The following is a 16,479-nucleotide window of genomic DNA, read 5'->3' on the forward strand; positions in this document are numbered from 1 at the left end:
CCTGCCTCAGATACCTGCTCTGGAGTAATCATCACCCAGGCCTTTCTTCCACTCTAGGAGGTCAGAGAAAAATGAAAGCCTACTACCCACCACTTCCCTAGCACAGGGAACCTCCTGTCAGGAATACCTCTTAGCACCCTGATCATCATCCAGGGAGCATGTCCTTGTCCTGGAGACTGGAGGCAACCTCAAAAGAATAGGTTATCTTGGGTAGAAGACTGCTCAAAATTTCTGTTGGGCTACATTCCACTACTAGGAGAAGACAGCAACCAGGAAGGCCCACTCCTCACCTCAGGGAAGCAGCTGCAGCAGTCATACTGGCTGCAGCTTCTCCTCCATCTCCTCCTCCTCCTCGTCTTCTTCTTTCTTCTTTTTCCTTTGCTGTGCCTTTTCCTCCTCTAGCGCTTCCACTTAAAAGGTCTTTAGCTCCACCTCCAGTCCTGCCTTCCCTTCCTCCCCATTGCATCATTGCATCTCTCCCCCAGAGTAATAATCCAGCAGAGGCTCAGAAAGACCCAACTCACGCCACCCCTAACACCTTAGATCCTCGGGGGCGCGCAGTTAAGAAGGCAAAGAACTTGGTCTAAAAGGTTCTTTCTGCCATCTCTTTAGCAGCCTCAAAGCCTAGCTGATGAGAAGTCCTATTCTGTCTTGTCAACCCAAATATCCCATGATTAAAGGCTCTGTTTTTGCAGTCAGGCGCAATTAATATTACATGATAAATACAAGGAATAAAATTGTTGAGTTCTTACTCTGTGCCAAGCAGGCACTGTGAAAAATGATTTTACACGCATTACTTCATTAATCCTCACAAGAGCCCTATGAAGTAGGTGTTGTGATTTTATTTTTATTATTTCCATCCCCATTTTCCAGATGAGCAAACCTAAAAACTCAGTTTTAGGTTATCTGTGCAAGGTCGTGTAAGTAGTAAGTGAAAGAGCCAGGACTCACATCCAGTTCTAGTGGATTTCAGAGCCCACGATTTGACCACTACTCTTTGCTCCCTCCTAACCTGGCAAAATCTGGTAAGTATTAAATGCACATCCACTCCTGCCCCAGAGAATCTCACGGACTGGCCTATTACAGGACATGAAAATAGGATAACCCGCCAGGTCATTATCAGCCTCTAACATCTTTGCAAAGATTCATTGATCATTTTAACAATGAAGAGTCCTTCCAAAAATGGCTCACTGGACACGTATATTGTGATCAGAGATCGCACAATATTAAATGGGATAGGTCTGTAGCGTGGGCCCCTCAGGCGGCCAGGCTGAAGTGGGGTACCAGCAAGGGGAGCAGGAAGCATGAGAACCCTGGGGGACTCAAGGAAGAGCCAGAATTGAGTCAAGGTACCCTGAGGATGGATTTCACAGCTTTAAGTGTGTGTTGGGGACCAGGAGCTTTGGCTCCAAACTCTCCACCAGCTTTCAAGTCCACCCCCAGAGACTGTGTCTGAGGCTTTTTATTTTATTATGTATTTGTCGTGGTTGTGGTTATTACTGCTCCTAGCAGTCAATAATCCATCAGTTGGGGGCAGGGGGAAAATCTCCAAGGAAGGGAAAAAGGCAAAAGAAGAAAAAAAGGGGGTGGCGGTGCTGGTGCAGGGTGTGAATTCCACGTGGCTGGTTAGATTCTGCGGGCTCTGACACAGATGTTTCCTGGACTTAGAATTCAAAAGGCTGCTAGGAGAGCAGCTGGGCAGGACGCAGCAAAGCGAGGCTAGAAAGTTGAGATGTACATGTAAATGAGGTTAAAGAACAACCAGCAGTCATTCCCTGGCAGGGGAGGCAGGGGAGAGAGAGGAAGAGAACCAGGCCACAAGAATGTGCCCCTATCCCAAGCTGAATTATCTGTGCCTTTTGTGAAGGCAACTTGTAACTTTTTCGCTTCATCTTAGGGCCCCTTAGCCCACATGGTGGGGTCCGGGGGAGGCAATCTCTACATGACCTCATGGTTATGATAAATAGCCTTTGGTCTCTCAGTTCTGGGGTGCAACAGAGAGAGGTCTCAGAGTGAACTGTGGCTTAACAGGGAGAGAATGGGTCTAAGGAGAGGTGATGCTGCCGTCCCCAAGGGGTACTTGCCCATTGAAATAAAAATGCCTCCAAGAATCTGAGGGCCCTGGCCACCCTCAGTCAAGGTTCTATCTGAGAGCCTTTAAGCTCTCAGACTTCCTTAGCCCTTAACCCTATAGACAGCCCTGCAGCCAGGCAAAGAGGCAGCCGCCTATCTGGAGTTGCACGAAGAATTACCCAAAGGTTCCCTGGGCTTCAAGTCTCTCCCCTTACACCAGCCATGGCATTGTGCTCTCTTTCTACATGAACTAAAATACCCACCATTAGAATCATTTCCCTTGAACCAGACAGCAAAGTCAGAACATTATTTCCCAGGGCCTCTCTCTTTAGTACGCCAAAGTCTTTATTGCAGACCTACTATGCACTCAGACCTGTTTTAGGCGCTATAGAGGTGATGACCAAATAAAATAGTTAACATTTCCTGGACATTTAATATGTGTAGACACTGTTTGAAGTGTTTTGCATGCACCATTTCGTTTAATCCTCAGAGAAGTTCTATGAGGTAGAATTATTCTTCCTCCTCCTCTATTTTGTAGATCAGGAAACTGAAAGGCCAAGTAACTGCCCAGGGTCCCACGCAAATGCATGGTGAAGGCGGGATTTGAACAGAGGCAGGTGACTCCAGAACCCATGAGCGCTACACTAAGATGACCCACTGCTTGATTACAAAGAAAAAAGCACACACGAAAAATTCAAGAACAGTGCTTGATTAGGAATCAGAAGGCCTGGGTCCTGATTTTACCCTCCCAATAGATTATCCTTGGGGCCTTGCCCAAGTCATAGCTCCTCGCTAGGCCTCAGTTCCCATATATGTAAAAATGAGGAAGTAAAACAAAATTATCATGTGTTCTCTTATGATATTTTATGACAAGGATTCATTTCACGACAAGGACCCAAAGGCCAAACTTGAGGGTATTGACTATCTACATGAGGGGCCTGTGGGCCCCAAGAGTCAGGAAACAGGAAGCTGGAGTTTGCGTTGCTTGCATGTGTCACACAGGGGGCTAGAGGGCAGAAAGGAGGCAGAGGGCCAAGGTTAAGCCAGAGAAGTATGTCCAAAATACATGGCAAAGCCAAGTTGGGCAGGAAGCAGCAAAGCAAGGCTGGAGAGCTGAGATCTAGGTGTCAATGAGGGCAAAGAACAAGGGAAGGTGAGAGTGAAGGGGAAAAGCGGACTGAAGAATTGGAGGATAGGAGGCTGTCTTGCCACAGGAGGTCCTAGAGGATGCTTTTGTGGGTAGCTCCATTTAAAGCAGCAAAAGAGACTAAAAAGGTCCTCTCGGTGTAGGCTGGAGTAATCATGAAAGGTCTGGTAGAGGAAGCCCACCTTAAGATGGGCCTTTTTTTTGGAGGAAGATTAGCCCTGAGCTAACACCTGCTGCCAATCCTCCTCTTTTTTGCTGAGGAAGACTGGCCCTGAGCTAACATCTGTGCCCATCTTCCTCTACTTTATATGTGGGATGCCTGCCACAGCATGGCTTGATGAGCGATGTGTAGGTCTGCACCAGGATTGGAACCAGCAAACCCCGAGCCACTGATGTGGAGGGCATGAACTTAACTGCTGAGCCACTGTGCCCACCTTTTGCTAGGCAGAAAAGTTTGGTGACAGCTTGAGCACTGAGGCACTGAGAGTCAGCATAGGTGAGCTGAGGATTAGGGTAGAGGGGGCAGATGACAGCCACAAACTCTGAGTGACCAGGAAGAGCCTGAGGACTCTGGCCAGAATGATGCACTTGGGGCAATGAAGTGTGGGCAGCACCTGGCTCATTTATAGCCCTTTTGCCCAGGGTCAAGTCTGCTCTCACACCAGACTCTTGTACCTCTTTGGTCCAGTGCCTAGAAAAGAAGCTTCTGGAGTAATATTGGCAGGCCACAGGAAGGAGTCTCCAGGACAAGGGACACCAGATAACAATGGATTGGAAAATGGAGTGCCCCAGGGCCTAGGACTAGACAGGACACCAAGAGGGCAGAGAAAGAAGGGCCACCTGAAAAAGAGCGTGGAGCTGGGCCAGACTAGAAGGCAGCTAGTAGGGGAGGAGAGAAAGGCCCAGAGGGCCAAGCGCAGAAAGGAGATTCCTGGTACCCTCCTCCGGTGTTCACTTTAGGCCACAGAAGCAGACAGCATCCCAACATGCACCTCTCAAAGAATTCTCTCACTCATTCCTCATTCAACCCATGTCATTGCTAGGCAGGGAAAGGAATAGGATTGCCACTTTGAAGAAGTAAATGATGTGCAAAAAGTTCTTCCCACTAGGGTAACCACATCAAGGGAAAAGTGGCAGCGAGAACCAGGAGAGCAGAAATCTATTGGGCTTCCTTAAACTTTAAGGTTCAAGAACCCCTAGTTGGAATAGCTTAGGAAAATAAAAAGCCACATTGGGAGTAGCGCCCGGGAGGAGCACTTAAATGGGGGTGGGAGGGGCCTGGCCCCTTCTCCCAGCTGGATACTGCTCTGTTATCCACTTGAGAGTAAATGGGAAGCACTCAGCCAGCATCTGAGGAATCAATGAGATAATGTGTGAAAAACAGCACAGAGCCTGGTACAAAGTAAGTGCTCAATAAATAGTAGGGTTTTTGAAAACTACTGCTACAGATATGGACAATGGTATAAGAAATGAGTTCCAGGAGGAAGACGGTAAGTGAACACCCTATATAACAATCACTGACTCCTTGGCTCTCATCCCCAAGGATTCTGATTCTTCTTTGGAGGTGGGGCCCAGAGATCTGCATGTTCCATAAGCTGTCAAATGATTCTAAGGCAAAGAGTCCAAACTCCCCGCTTTGAGGAAACACTGCTGTAAATCAAATTGGGTACTGGACATGACTGGAACAGAAAGGCTGAAATGGAAAGCCACAAGAAATGGATGGCTGGGCAAGGGTGGTGAAGAAAAAGCAACTTGAATGATATTTAGAGAGAATTGTCACCACAAAGGAAGATATTTTGTTTTTCTAATAAACATCTCTGAGACTTGACCCTCTAATGAGGCCCTATAGCAACTTTCGGAGAGTTGACACCTCAGTTCTGCTATTAACTAGCTGTGAGGCCTTGGGCACACCAAGTTCTTTCTCTGGGCCTCTGTTTCCTCACCTAAAAACCAAGGGATTGGACTAGACTTGAAGTCTAGGGTTCCTTTTAGCTCAGGCTTTCTAGGATTCTAGGATTCACTGAGACAATCTTTCAGAGTTCCCAGTTCATCCCCGGAGACCCCTATTGGTCCTGTGTCAAGCCAGTAGGGACCCAGCCTCCAGAGCAGGCACTTCTGAAGCCTGTCGACATTTTCAGAAACTCTCCTACTTTCAGATTGTTTAGAAACCTAAGCTATTTTTTCCCATTTAAAAAAGGCAGAGGGTGGGGCCAGCCCGGTGGCATAGTGGTTAAGTTCAGCGTGCTCCACATCGGTGGCCCAGGTTCGCGGGTTTGGATCCCAGTTGTGGACCTACACTGCTCATCAAGCCACACTGTGTTGGCATCCCTCATACAAAATAGAGGAAGACTGACACAGAGGTTAGCTCAGGGCCAATCTTCCTCAAGCAAAAAGAGGAGAATTGGTGATGGATGTTAGCTCAGGACCAATCTTCCTCACTAAAAACAAACCAAAAACAGCACAGGGTTACAGGAGATTTGACTTAAACTTCACCACTCATTCTTTCTTCCCCTCAAAAAGAAATTTTTCTAAACTCTTTTCAAATCAGGAGTTCATCCCTATCAGGGAACTACCTACCTCCTCCCAGAGAGTTTCGTCTTTCCTCCAACTCTGAACAAGCAAACATAGGCCATTTCTGCATGAAATAGGGTCTTTGGATCATTGACACTTGGCTTCTGGAGCCACAGGCACAGAAGAAACAAACATTCCTCACGTGTAAAAGTAAAAGTATGTCCTTCAAAAAGAGGCAATGGAGGTTTAGTGGGGATTTTCCCCCATCTCATTCCCTTAAAGGGCTTCTGGAGACTCTCTCCAAGTGTCACAAATCAATAGTGAGCCAATGCAGAAACCTCTGTCTGTATGCTTTATGCAAACTCAGGAGAGTAGACTTTTCCTGCCTTATCTCCTGGGCTCTGCTCAAAATGTGAACAGTCAGGGGCCGGCCCCATGGCCGAGTGGTTAAGATCGCACGCTCCACTTCGGCGGCCCAGGGTTACCCCAGTTTGAATCCTGGGCGCAGACATGGCACCACTCATCAGGCCATGCTGAAGCGGCGTCCCACATGCCACAACTAGAAGGACCCACAACTGAAAATACACAACTATGTATGGGGGGGGGCGGCTTTGGAGAGAAAAAGGAAAAATAAAATCTTAAAAAATATGTGAACAGGCAGATGTGCCTGGGACCCTTTCCTTTCCCCAACCTCCACGTGTCTCAGAAGCGTCCCTTTGATTTACTTTCCTCTCCACTTTTTCAGAACAGTTGGGCTTAGGGAAAGGGGAGATCTGAATGCAACAAGAAAGGGGAAGAACCGCGACTCACAGCTTACGGGAGGGCTGGTCCTTGGCTCATGAGGACCCCAGGATAGGAAATAAGAGATAATGACCTTGCTGATAAAAAAATGCAACATGACTTTATCAATCTTCCTGAAATACAGTGCCTACCATTTTTAATTTTTTTCTCATGCATATCTAGACTTTCCCATGCCTGTATCTCTTCTTTTTCTCCTCCCTTGTTCCCATTCCTCATTTTGAGCATCTCCCTTACATGCCCTAGTAGATAACTGAATTATATTGTAATAACTTGTTGTGTTTGCAACAAAGGATACAGTTTCAAATGTTCAAATTAGATGAGTAAAATGTTTTATGTCTTTACTTTTTAAAAAATTCAAGTACGTTGCTTTAACAATATGGGACCCTTTGTTAATTTTCTCCCATTTAGTGTTGGCCCCAGTAGATGAAACTCTTTCCCTCCCTATGAGGCTCTGAGCTTTTTGAAGACTAGAACTTCAAACTCATGAAGATCCTGTCAAGCTGTGTGATCTCGGACAGGTCATACACTTTCTTCATGCCTCAGTTTCCTTACCATAAAATGAACCTGCCTGGAGACAGAATTTGGGAGCTGGAGGGAGTAGGTGGGATGAAGGAGGTATGGATGTCACAATATCACGTCTTTCTGCAGTGTTCTTGATTCTCTGATCCAGTAGTTTCTGAGCAGACATTCCTTTGTTGCAGAAAGAGAAATCTGGCACCTTGACCTTCCGAGGAGGAAGAATAGCATAGTTGCATAAGAGTTAGGCTATGGAGTTGGACAAATCTACGTTTGAATCCTGGCTCTTGTCAATCACTAGCTTGTGGTCTTGGGCAAGTCACTGAACTGTTCAAAACCTAAATTTTCTTATTTCTTAAGTGGGGCTAAGAGTAGTACCTTCACCATAGGCTAACTGTGAGGACCCATTCATTTAATAAGTGTTTGCTGAGCACCTACTATGTGCTTATGACTAATTAATGGTTAAAAGTCACTCTTTGTTTATCAACATTAGGTGGCAAGGGAACTCACATTTACTGAGGTCAACCTATGCACCTATCAGTTACCTGATTTAATCCTTGTGACAATGCTATGAGGTAGGAACCATTATCCCCATTTTACAGAGGAGACAACTAAGGCTCAGGAAGGCTAAGGTACTCGCCCATGGCCACACAGCTAGTAAGTAGCATTGTGAGGATTCAAACCCATGTCTGACTCCCATACTCTTCCCACTGTATGGTGCCAAATATTTTCAGTGTGTGTATGTGCCAGACAGACACTATGCTGAGTGGCTGGACCCTCGAGCAGTAGGGGATTTGACAGCACATTGTAAGCTGCTATGAGGGGCTCTCTTCTCACCCCTGGGTCAGATGGCTTGCTCCTTCATTAGCAGCCTGGGAGCCAGGCTGGTCCCTACACTGCTCCGGTTTCCCAACCCCAAATGCCAAGCTTCCGTGCATCCTTAGGTGCCCGGGCTCTCCTGCCACATTACTGGCTGGGTGACGGACAGAGGAGGACATGACACTGTGAACAGCTTCTGGCTCTGCTGTTCTCCAGTACAACCTCCTTAATTCAGGCGCTCTCATTCCAAATTTAAGACAATTCCACCAAGGCAGAACTTTTACACTGAATCTAAACAAAAGCACCCTTGTGTGCTTAAAACTCAGTTCCTCAGTCATACTAGCCACGGTCAAGTGCTCAATAGCCACATGTGGCAAATGGCTCTCATATTGGACAGCACAGATAGAGAACATTTCCATCACCATGAAAACTTCTATCGGATAGTGCTGGTCTAAACACTTAAGGAGGGTCGTCCTCAGACTTCTACTTTGATAAAATGTTATTAGTTTAAGGCAAGGTTTCTCAGTCTTGACACTATTGACATTTGAGGCTGGAAAATTCTTTGTTGTGGGGGGCTCTGTGCGTTGTGGGATGCTGATCGGCATCCCCGGCCTCTACCCACTAGATGTCAGTAGCACACCTTCCCCCTAGTTTTGACAACTAAAAATGTCTCGACATTGCCAAATGTCCCCTGGGGAGCAAAACTGCTACCCACACCCCTGCTGAGAACCTCTGGGTTAAGGTTAGCATATGTGTTGGAAGTAACCAAAATGGCAAATCTTTTCACTAACTTAGCTTGGCCTTCTGAAAACAAGCCATTTCATCAAAACTCATTTCTTCTAGTGAATCATAGCTTACAGCAGTGTCCGTTGAATGGCTGGTTTTAATAGCTATTGAAGATTTCAGGAAAGAGTACAACCACCCAAAGCAGCAGCAGGAGAGTGGAGATGCCAAGAAGGGATTACTATAACGTACGGTATGCTTAGTTCCCCAAATTTGCTCTCCATTAACCATGACTATGAAACCATGAAGGAAAGATGAGAAGTGAATTACTTTAAAAAGCTAAAAGAATGTTAAAGTAGAAAATCAATTAGGAAATGACAGGAGCAACCACATTGCATACTACATTTTGGCTGCTAATTTCCAGAAATAACAAACAACAAAAAATTGTGCTACTTGAGAAATTGGTGAGAGAATCCCCAAGACGCTAAAGTTGGCCCGACAGAAAATGGGCTTTCAAAGGATTCAAAATAAACTACTCCAAACATTCCCATGTAAAATGCTGAAATTTTGGTTACTGATGAAATAAGGTGCCATTCCACATTTTTAATAAATTCCCAAGGAAATGAAACCTTGTAACAAATGGAACACTCCTTAGAATCCTGCTAAAGACCAAATGAAACCTGTCAACTGCATCTTCAGAGAAATCTCCGGAAGCTTTTAAAACTATTTCTTCCTAAATGAATCTTTACAAAGAGCTAAATAACTATGTTATAAATAAAGAGACGAACTTGTGGTAAACTGGTAAATATGGCAAATAGTTTATTCAAGAAATTTCCCGAGAACTGGCCCTCCCCCGGCAGAGGGTGAGGCTGGGGGCCTGGGACAGCACCTCCCCAGAGTGGGCGCCCGCCACTCCATCGGCTCCCCTATCGCTCTCATGAATGGAAAGTGCCTCGGACAGATGCCACAGGGTGAATGCAGGTTAGCAAATGCAATACCCAGTCTGGGCGCCTTGCCAGGGAACTGGCGTTAACAGCCTTCTAAAACTAGAAGGAAAAAAAAGCAGAGAAGAAGGGAGGGAAGGAAGCGAAATGCCACAGGGATCTCTAATGACCACATTCAACACTTAATTACAGTGAGGAGTGGAAGCTGGGTCTGAGCTGGCACGCCGAGTAGCTGCAGCTACACATTTCTAGTGCAGAATTTGCCTGTATTTGCCTTCCCCAACTGGAAGCTCGCAGGGCCAGGCTTCACGTTCATCGTTGTCCCCTGGGTGCAGGTGGGCCCCAAGTTCAGGAGAACAGTTGCAGATGGGCTTAGGAGATAGATATCCCTAAGGCTGTCAACCACTGGAGGGACCTGCGGGGTCGGATCTCCTCCAGCGTCTGGGTGCCGGGGGGCTACCCAGGGCCAAAAAAGAATGCATGGGCCCCCTGAATATCAGCAACTGAAACTCATAAAAAGTCAATATTTGTGGCCTCTAATCTCCGATAGCAGCCCGCACCGTGTTGGGGGGCACCAGGGAGGTCTTGCAGCCCAGGGAGCAGGCTGGCACATAATTCACACTAGTGTTTCCCTGCTCGGGTGTCAGGTACCTTTTCAGAAGTGCTCAGCCTCACCTCCCTGAATCCTGTTAGAGTAGACAAAGCGGACTAGCATGATGTGAGGGGCCCACTAACCTAGCAAGCTCTCCCAGGTGACCACCAAGCCTCAGAGTGACGCAAAAGGATCCAGGTCCTATTGAAATACACATTGTCAGGAGGACTCCATCCATGCCCACTAACCTAACATCACAGGTCAGTTTGGCAAAGAGCTAGCCCGTGGGTCACAGGAGGACAATGTCTTAGCCAAGGGGAAGTCCACAGCCTAGGATGGCAGAGGCTTGGAGAAGACAGGCTTGGAGAGAAGGGCAAGGTTCAGGCCCAGAACACATGGAGTGGGAATGGTGGCAAAATAGGAAGGGGTTATAACAGGAGAGATCGGGGTTGCCAAAAATGAAGTTGCCCCAGCTTGCCATTTTGCCTTGGGCTGAATAGACCTCGGCAGCAGCTCCAGCTAGGAGCCACAGTGTCCCACGATGTGTGCTTTTTTTTGCTCAGAGGTTGATCTTTCCTCTATCCCAGGCTGTACGGCTCTATGCTGGAAGTCAGGGTGCCCAGGATTCTAATCTTGGAATTGTCATTGACCCTGTGACCCAAGGAGAATCACTTAACATCTTTGGGGTCCAGTTTCCACTCTTTTTATTTTATTTTATTTTATTTCGAGGAAGATTAGCCCTGAGCTGCCAATTCTCTTCTTTTTGCTGAGGAAGATTGGCCCTGAGCTAACATCTGTGCCCATCTTCCTCTACTTTTTTTTATATGTGGGACGCCTGGCGCAGCATGGCTTGGTAAGTGGTGTGTACATCCGCACCTGGGACCTGAACTGGTAAATCCGGGTCCGCCAAAGCGGACTGCATGCGCGAACTTAACCGCTACGCCTCCGGGCAGGCCCCTCCACACCCTTAAAATGAAGACATTTTCACCCGTCCCACCATTACAGGATCTTGTCTGGTTAAGAAAGTTCTTTTGCTTTTCCTTCATCTTCTCATATACTTGCACAAAATGGTGTCACATAATTAAAGACTACTACTTTTTTCTTCCTTCTACCAATAAGCATGTTCACTGATCCCTTGATAATTCTCCTGTCACCTGCTGTCATTCTATGTCTATGAAAAGAACAGAACTTAATAGCTAGTTATCTTAAGCAAGAGTTATATCTACAATAACCAGTTCAGAATTTAAACACCCAAAGTGGTACCCTAGCAGCTCACTTGCTTAGAGCCAGGTGTCAATGAGGCTAGTGGCATGGAGTCAAGGCCTACAAGGATATGGGTGGCTCTGAATATACCCATTTCCACCACTGGCCAAATATCTCAAACATCTCCAACTCACATAGTAAGCGTACACACCTCTATATAAAATCTAGAATGCAAGTGTGATCTGGAAACTGTGAACCAATCCTGTATTTCCACCCAAATTCAACTTTCAAGGCCTATTGGGGTTCCTTGAAAGGGTGCAGCCCTCCTGACATGGCCAAGTTGTGATTATAGAAAACCCCTTTTTGAGGGGTGATGGGGGCATGGAGGGTGGGAGAGAACCAAAGGCTTACAGGGGGAGCAGTGAAGGTCGGAGCAGAATGATTTCCCTCCTGGCGTTCCTCTCCCTCTACCTCCAGAGCCCTGGCAAAAGCTCAGAGAAGGGACCCTAATGCCACACGAAATAACTAGGAAACCGCACATTGTATAGCTGGGAACAAATTTAGAAACTTAAGACAACTCAGAAAATTTAAGGTGTTTTTCTCCACTCACCCAAATTCCACTCCCTCTTTCCATCCCTCTCTCCTCTTTCCTCCCATGTCTCTCCCACTTCTGGCCTCCAGTTCCTCCCTCTGCTCCTGTCCTCCTTTACGTTCTCTCCAACGGAGCTTATGCCTCCCACCCTACCTCCTGCAAACCGCCGTTTAGCGGGCTGACCACTCCCTGGGAAGGCAAGCTCCTCAAGGGCATCTGGGTTCAGTCAACATCATTCCCTCAACAAATATTTGTGCCAAGCACTGTGCTTGCTTGGCTCCAGGAAAGGAAAGCAAAAGTTTCTCTCACAGTGCTCAGCTCAAAGTTTGCTAGAGCAGGTACACAATATTTTTGAATGTTTACTGAGTCTCTTTACCTTTTAGGTCCTGTGAGGGACTCCAAGCCACTTATCTGTAGAGGCCTTGACTCCTTAATCTCCTCAAATGCTCTCATCATTTGTCCTGGCCCTTCAGCCCAGATTCAACAAGCCATCAGATGAGCTCAGGCCTTCAACTGCGGCCACAAGAATAGACCATTTGCTCTACTGAATCTCCCGTTTCCACGCCAAAGACCTCAGGCTGCCCCAGATCCTCTCCACGGAAAGCAGACATCAGGATGAAGGGGCTCTGAGAAAGCTCCCTTGTTCCTTTGCAAGCAGGAGAATCTTATGTAAGCCGGCACTGAGCCCCACGGAGGAATGGTTTGGACACTCACCTGGGAGCAATAACATCACAGTTATCGTCTCCCACCACAGCAGCCGTCATCTCCCTCATCCTCCCAAAGCCTTCACTGTCCACCTCTCTGTCATCTGGCGCTCTGGCGAGTTTCACAGAGAAAGCCTTGTAATTTCCACAGCATCCATCCAAGGCCAACTATTATAAAATAGTTGCAAGAACACTTTTCAAGTTTCAAAAGCCCAGGCCCATTCACCCCCCGGAGAGTGGGAACGCACTCTGGTACCGATTTTGAGGAAGAAGCAGAAGGGGGCGTCTAGTCTACACACACCTCCATGCCTGAACCACCTCACTTTAGCCCCCAAACGGAGTGCCACTAAAAATCACATGGAAGATCACTTTGGGTCTGCAGGCCACAGCCTGCCAGTCCCTGTCCATACAGTGCTTTTCCATGAGGGTACTGAACTGCAGGGGCCAGGTGAACCTACGCAACTCTCAACTACTGGAGACCTGCAATGAGTGACGCGAGTTCCTGGCTGTGATTCTAGATTTTGATAGCTGAGAAGAGTGTTAGCTTCATGAATGAAAATGGAAAATTATCATGTACACTCCCACACCCACTAATGAGCCATATGACTAGATCTGTCTTGGCTAATATCTTCTTTCCGTTGTCACTGCTTGAAATATACACACACAGCATCCAAAGACACCACTGTGGATACATAGTGAGGATAAACAGCTTGGAGCTAACGCCACATCAAATAACTGGAAGATGGCACACTGCACATCTTGGAACAAATTTAGAACTTAACTCAAAAAACTTAAGGTGATTTTCTCCACTCACCCAAATTCCACTCTCTTTCCATCTCTCTCTCCTCCTTTCTCTCTCTCTCTCATTTCTTGCCCCCAGCGCCCCCCTCCCTTATATCTTTCTTTTCAGTCATGCTGGCTGCTGACTGGTGCGAGAACAAAATGTTTCTGTGTAACTGAAGCACATTATTTAACTGAATTATCACGGCGAACGTTATTTTAATGGTGCTACTAGTCAATGAAACTGGCCTTTTAAAATCCAGGTTTGTGGGGTGCTTTATTTTAAGATGACGTGGGCTAGGTTTCTTGACACATGCATGTTGGAACCCATAGCTTAGCCCCAGTCTCTCTCCCCAGCCCCCTGTTAGATAAACATCCTCCTCATGCAGCTCTCCCTTCTCAGACCCTTGAGCTATTTCTTAGAAACTCCGGTAAAGCCAAGGCCATAGGGGGGCCACAAGGTACCCCTGCACCAAGAGGTCGGGCATCAAGATGCATGAAAGGAAACCCCCGGAATAACCAGGTATTCCGCGTCAGTCCCTGCGGCGCGGCTCTATCTTCCCTTTGACGCCTTCCTCCTGCCTTTGCAAGTAAATGAATCAACAACCACAACAGCCTGGGCCGCAGGTGAGCCACGCAGGGGCCGCGGCGGGAAGGAGAACGCCTGCAAGCCGGGACCCCTGCAACATTCGGTCGCCCCCGCCGGCCCGCCGAATCCTGGGAGCCCGCGCCGCCGCTTTCCCGCGCGCACGCGCGCGCACGCACGCACACCCGCGCGAGCCCTCCCAGGAGCCGACCGCCGCAATCGGCGGGCGCGAGGCCGCGAGTTCGAGCCCCGGCGGAGGCGCGCTGCCCGCCGCCCACCCCGGAGGCGCTCCGGGCCGCCCCTTTCGCGGCGATCGCCCCGCTCGGGCGGGTCGAGGCCCTGCAGCGGCGTTCGGCGCTCTGCCACCCTCCACCCTGCGGAGTCTGGTTGGAGCAGGTCTTCTTCTGCGCCCGCCACTTACTCTGGAGTCCTCAGGCAAGCGTAAAACCCAGCCATGGCGCTTCCGAGGGGGCCGGCGGCTGCTTACGCGCCTCGCCTGCCGGGCCACCTAGGAGCCCGCGCTGCGGGCGTGCCGGTGGGCGCAGCTCTGCACGCCAGGCGCCCGCCCGTACGCAGCCCCAGACCAGCGGGCCTATGCAATAACCACCAGATAAAGTTTCTTCTCTGAGGCCTCTCGCGGTCTTCTGAACTAGATCCAAAAAAGGCTGGGCCTGTTCCCTACATGGTTAGGAACTGTTAACTCCCCTTTTCTCTCTGCCTCCAACTTCCCGCGACCGCAGCATCCTTAGGGCAGAATACCAGATGCTCGTCTTTTAGCCTCTCTGTATCCCTGCAGGGCTAAGGAGTGTGAGGAGTAATTTGGGGAGTTAGTAGAGACTTCTATCCGGGCAGAGAAGGACACTTGACAGCTTTAGGAAGGAAATGTAAATAAGTCGCTTTCTGGCATTTTAGATTCTGCAGGCTCGGGGGAGGGAGGAGCAGATGGGAGAAGAGAGAGGTGAGGTAAGTTTAAAATAGCGAGGCTGCGAGCATTCCCACCTCAATCTGAACGCTATTTTTGACCCGTCTAAACTGTTCTTGTTCTATCCTAAGGAAAACGATTTACTCCCTGAGCAAGTCTGGCGTCCCCCCAAAAAAAGCAACAATATCCTTAAAGTTGTGAAATCTCGAGGGCAGGAATGCCTTTGAGATGGAAGTCCCCAGCAGAGATTGTGTGTACACGGGGGATCCCACTTGTAACATGGCTCACATTACATGGATTCAGAGAGACCGCTGGGCAGAGTGTCTGCAGAAAGCCGAAAGAACTGGAGAGAGAGCAAAAGTGTGACTTAATGATGCCGGCTGCCTGGAAGATCCAGGAGGGCACCTTTCCCAATTGCAGTTCAATAAAGGGGTGTCCCTGTCCTGGCATCTGAGATGCAAGGGTTTGCAGTGTTTGCATTTCTGAAGTGTCTAGTGAGAGCGTGAAAAGCAAAGCAAATGAAGATGCAGGTTTTGGCTTCTTTAACTTACCAAGAGAAATCAAAGATTTTAAAAGGTCAAGATGTCTCCTGTGCATGCATTCAGAGGGCCTAATCTGACCCGCAGGACTGGGCCTGATCTGACAGCCTTTCTAAATCTGGCTTCCGTAAATTAGAAAGAAGAAAGCCAGGTCAGGGCCCCTCAGGGGGGCTTGGCCAGTTGAGTAGCAGAGGGCCTGCTTTCTCCTTCAGTCTGCAGTAGGCAACACCCTGCTTCTGGAATTTCATTGGGTGAGTAAATTTCATTGAGTGAGTCTTTGGAGCAGGGCAGTGCATGGACCCCTCTCTTCTTAACTTAGTGAACGGGGGAAGATGCATAACTGACCAATGACTAGATTTATGTTGTAGATGCTGAATCCTGACCTGTAGCTAAATTTCTAGCTAGAATTCCTCTCTAGCTAGAATCTGTGGTCAGTTCTCTATGATTCACGTGTGGCTTACCCACTTAGTGGATTTTCTGCAGTTATGTTTTAATCAAAGAGTAACTTCTAGAGTAGCTGCCCCAATTGTAATGTCACTGGGTGGTTAGGAAAGACCGATTTTAATATTGGCAAGAGGAGAAGCTAATTAGGAAGGCAAATCTTTGTCATTCCCCTCCCACCCAAATAGAACACACTCCAAAAATCACAGAATTTTGTTTTTTGCTTATGCATGCTCTGTGATTGTTTGGCCAACCCCTTTTCTCCATTGCTATGAATAATCAGAAGTAGAGGGTCCACGGAAAATCCATCCTGTAATTCCCAGACTGCACTGATGGCTCCTTCTACTGAACTCTTCTCACAGCACCTGTGGTTAGTGCTCTAGAGTCAGAGCTGGGTTCAAATCCTGACTCTGGCTAAGTTTCTGAGGTGTGATAACTGCATTGGGATTTTGTGGGAAAATGTCTTTGTTCTTAGGAGATACATGCTGAAGTACTTAGAGGTGAAGGGTAATGATGCCTGCAATTGATGTTCAAATAAGTCAGAAAAAATGTGCAGGTGTGTGTGTGTACACGGAGAGAGACAGAG

General features: G+C 47.9%; 1 protein-coding gene across 1 annotated transcript in view; it reads right to left on the bottom strand.

The window, feature by feature from the left end:
• KIAA1210 (KIAA1210 ortholog) overlaps window positions 1-14,770 on the bottom strand; it is a 64,605-nt gene extending 49,835 nt beyond the window's left edge. The window contains exon 1 of the mRNA XM_014838667.3: window positions 14,413-14,770. Coding sequence (XP_014694153.3) covers window positions 14,413-14,447 — 35 coding nt within the window. The 5' untranslated portion in view covers window positions 14,448-14,770. The remainder of the gene's footprint in view (window positions 1-14,412) is intronic.
• Window positions 14,771-16,479: the final 1,709 nt, after the last annotated feature.

This window comes from Equus asinus, chromosome X (assembly GCF_041296235.1).
Source record: "Equus asinus isolate D_3611 breed Donkey chromosome X, EquAss-T2T_v2, whole genome shotgun sequence".
In the NCBI taxonomy this organism is placed as follows: Eukaryota; Metazoa; Chordata; class Mammalia; order Perissodactyla; family Equidae; genus Equus; species Equus asinus.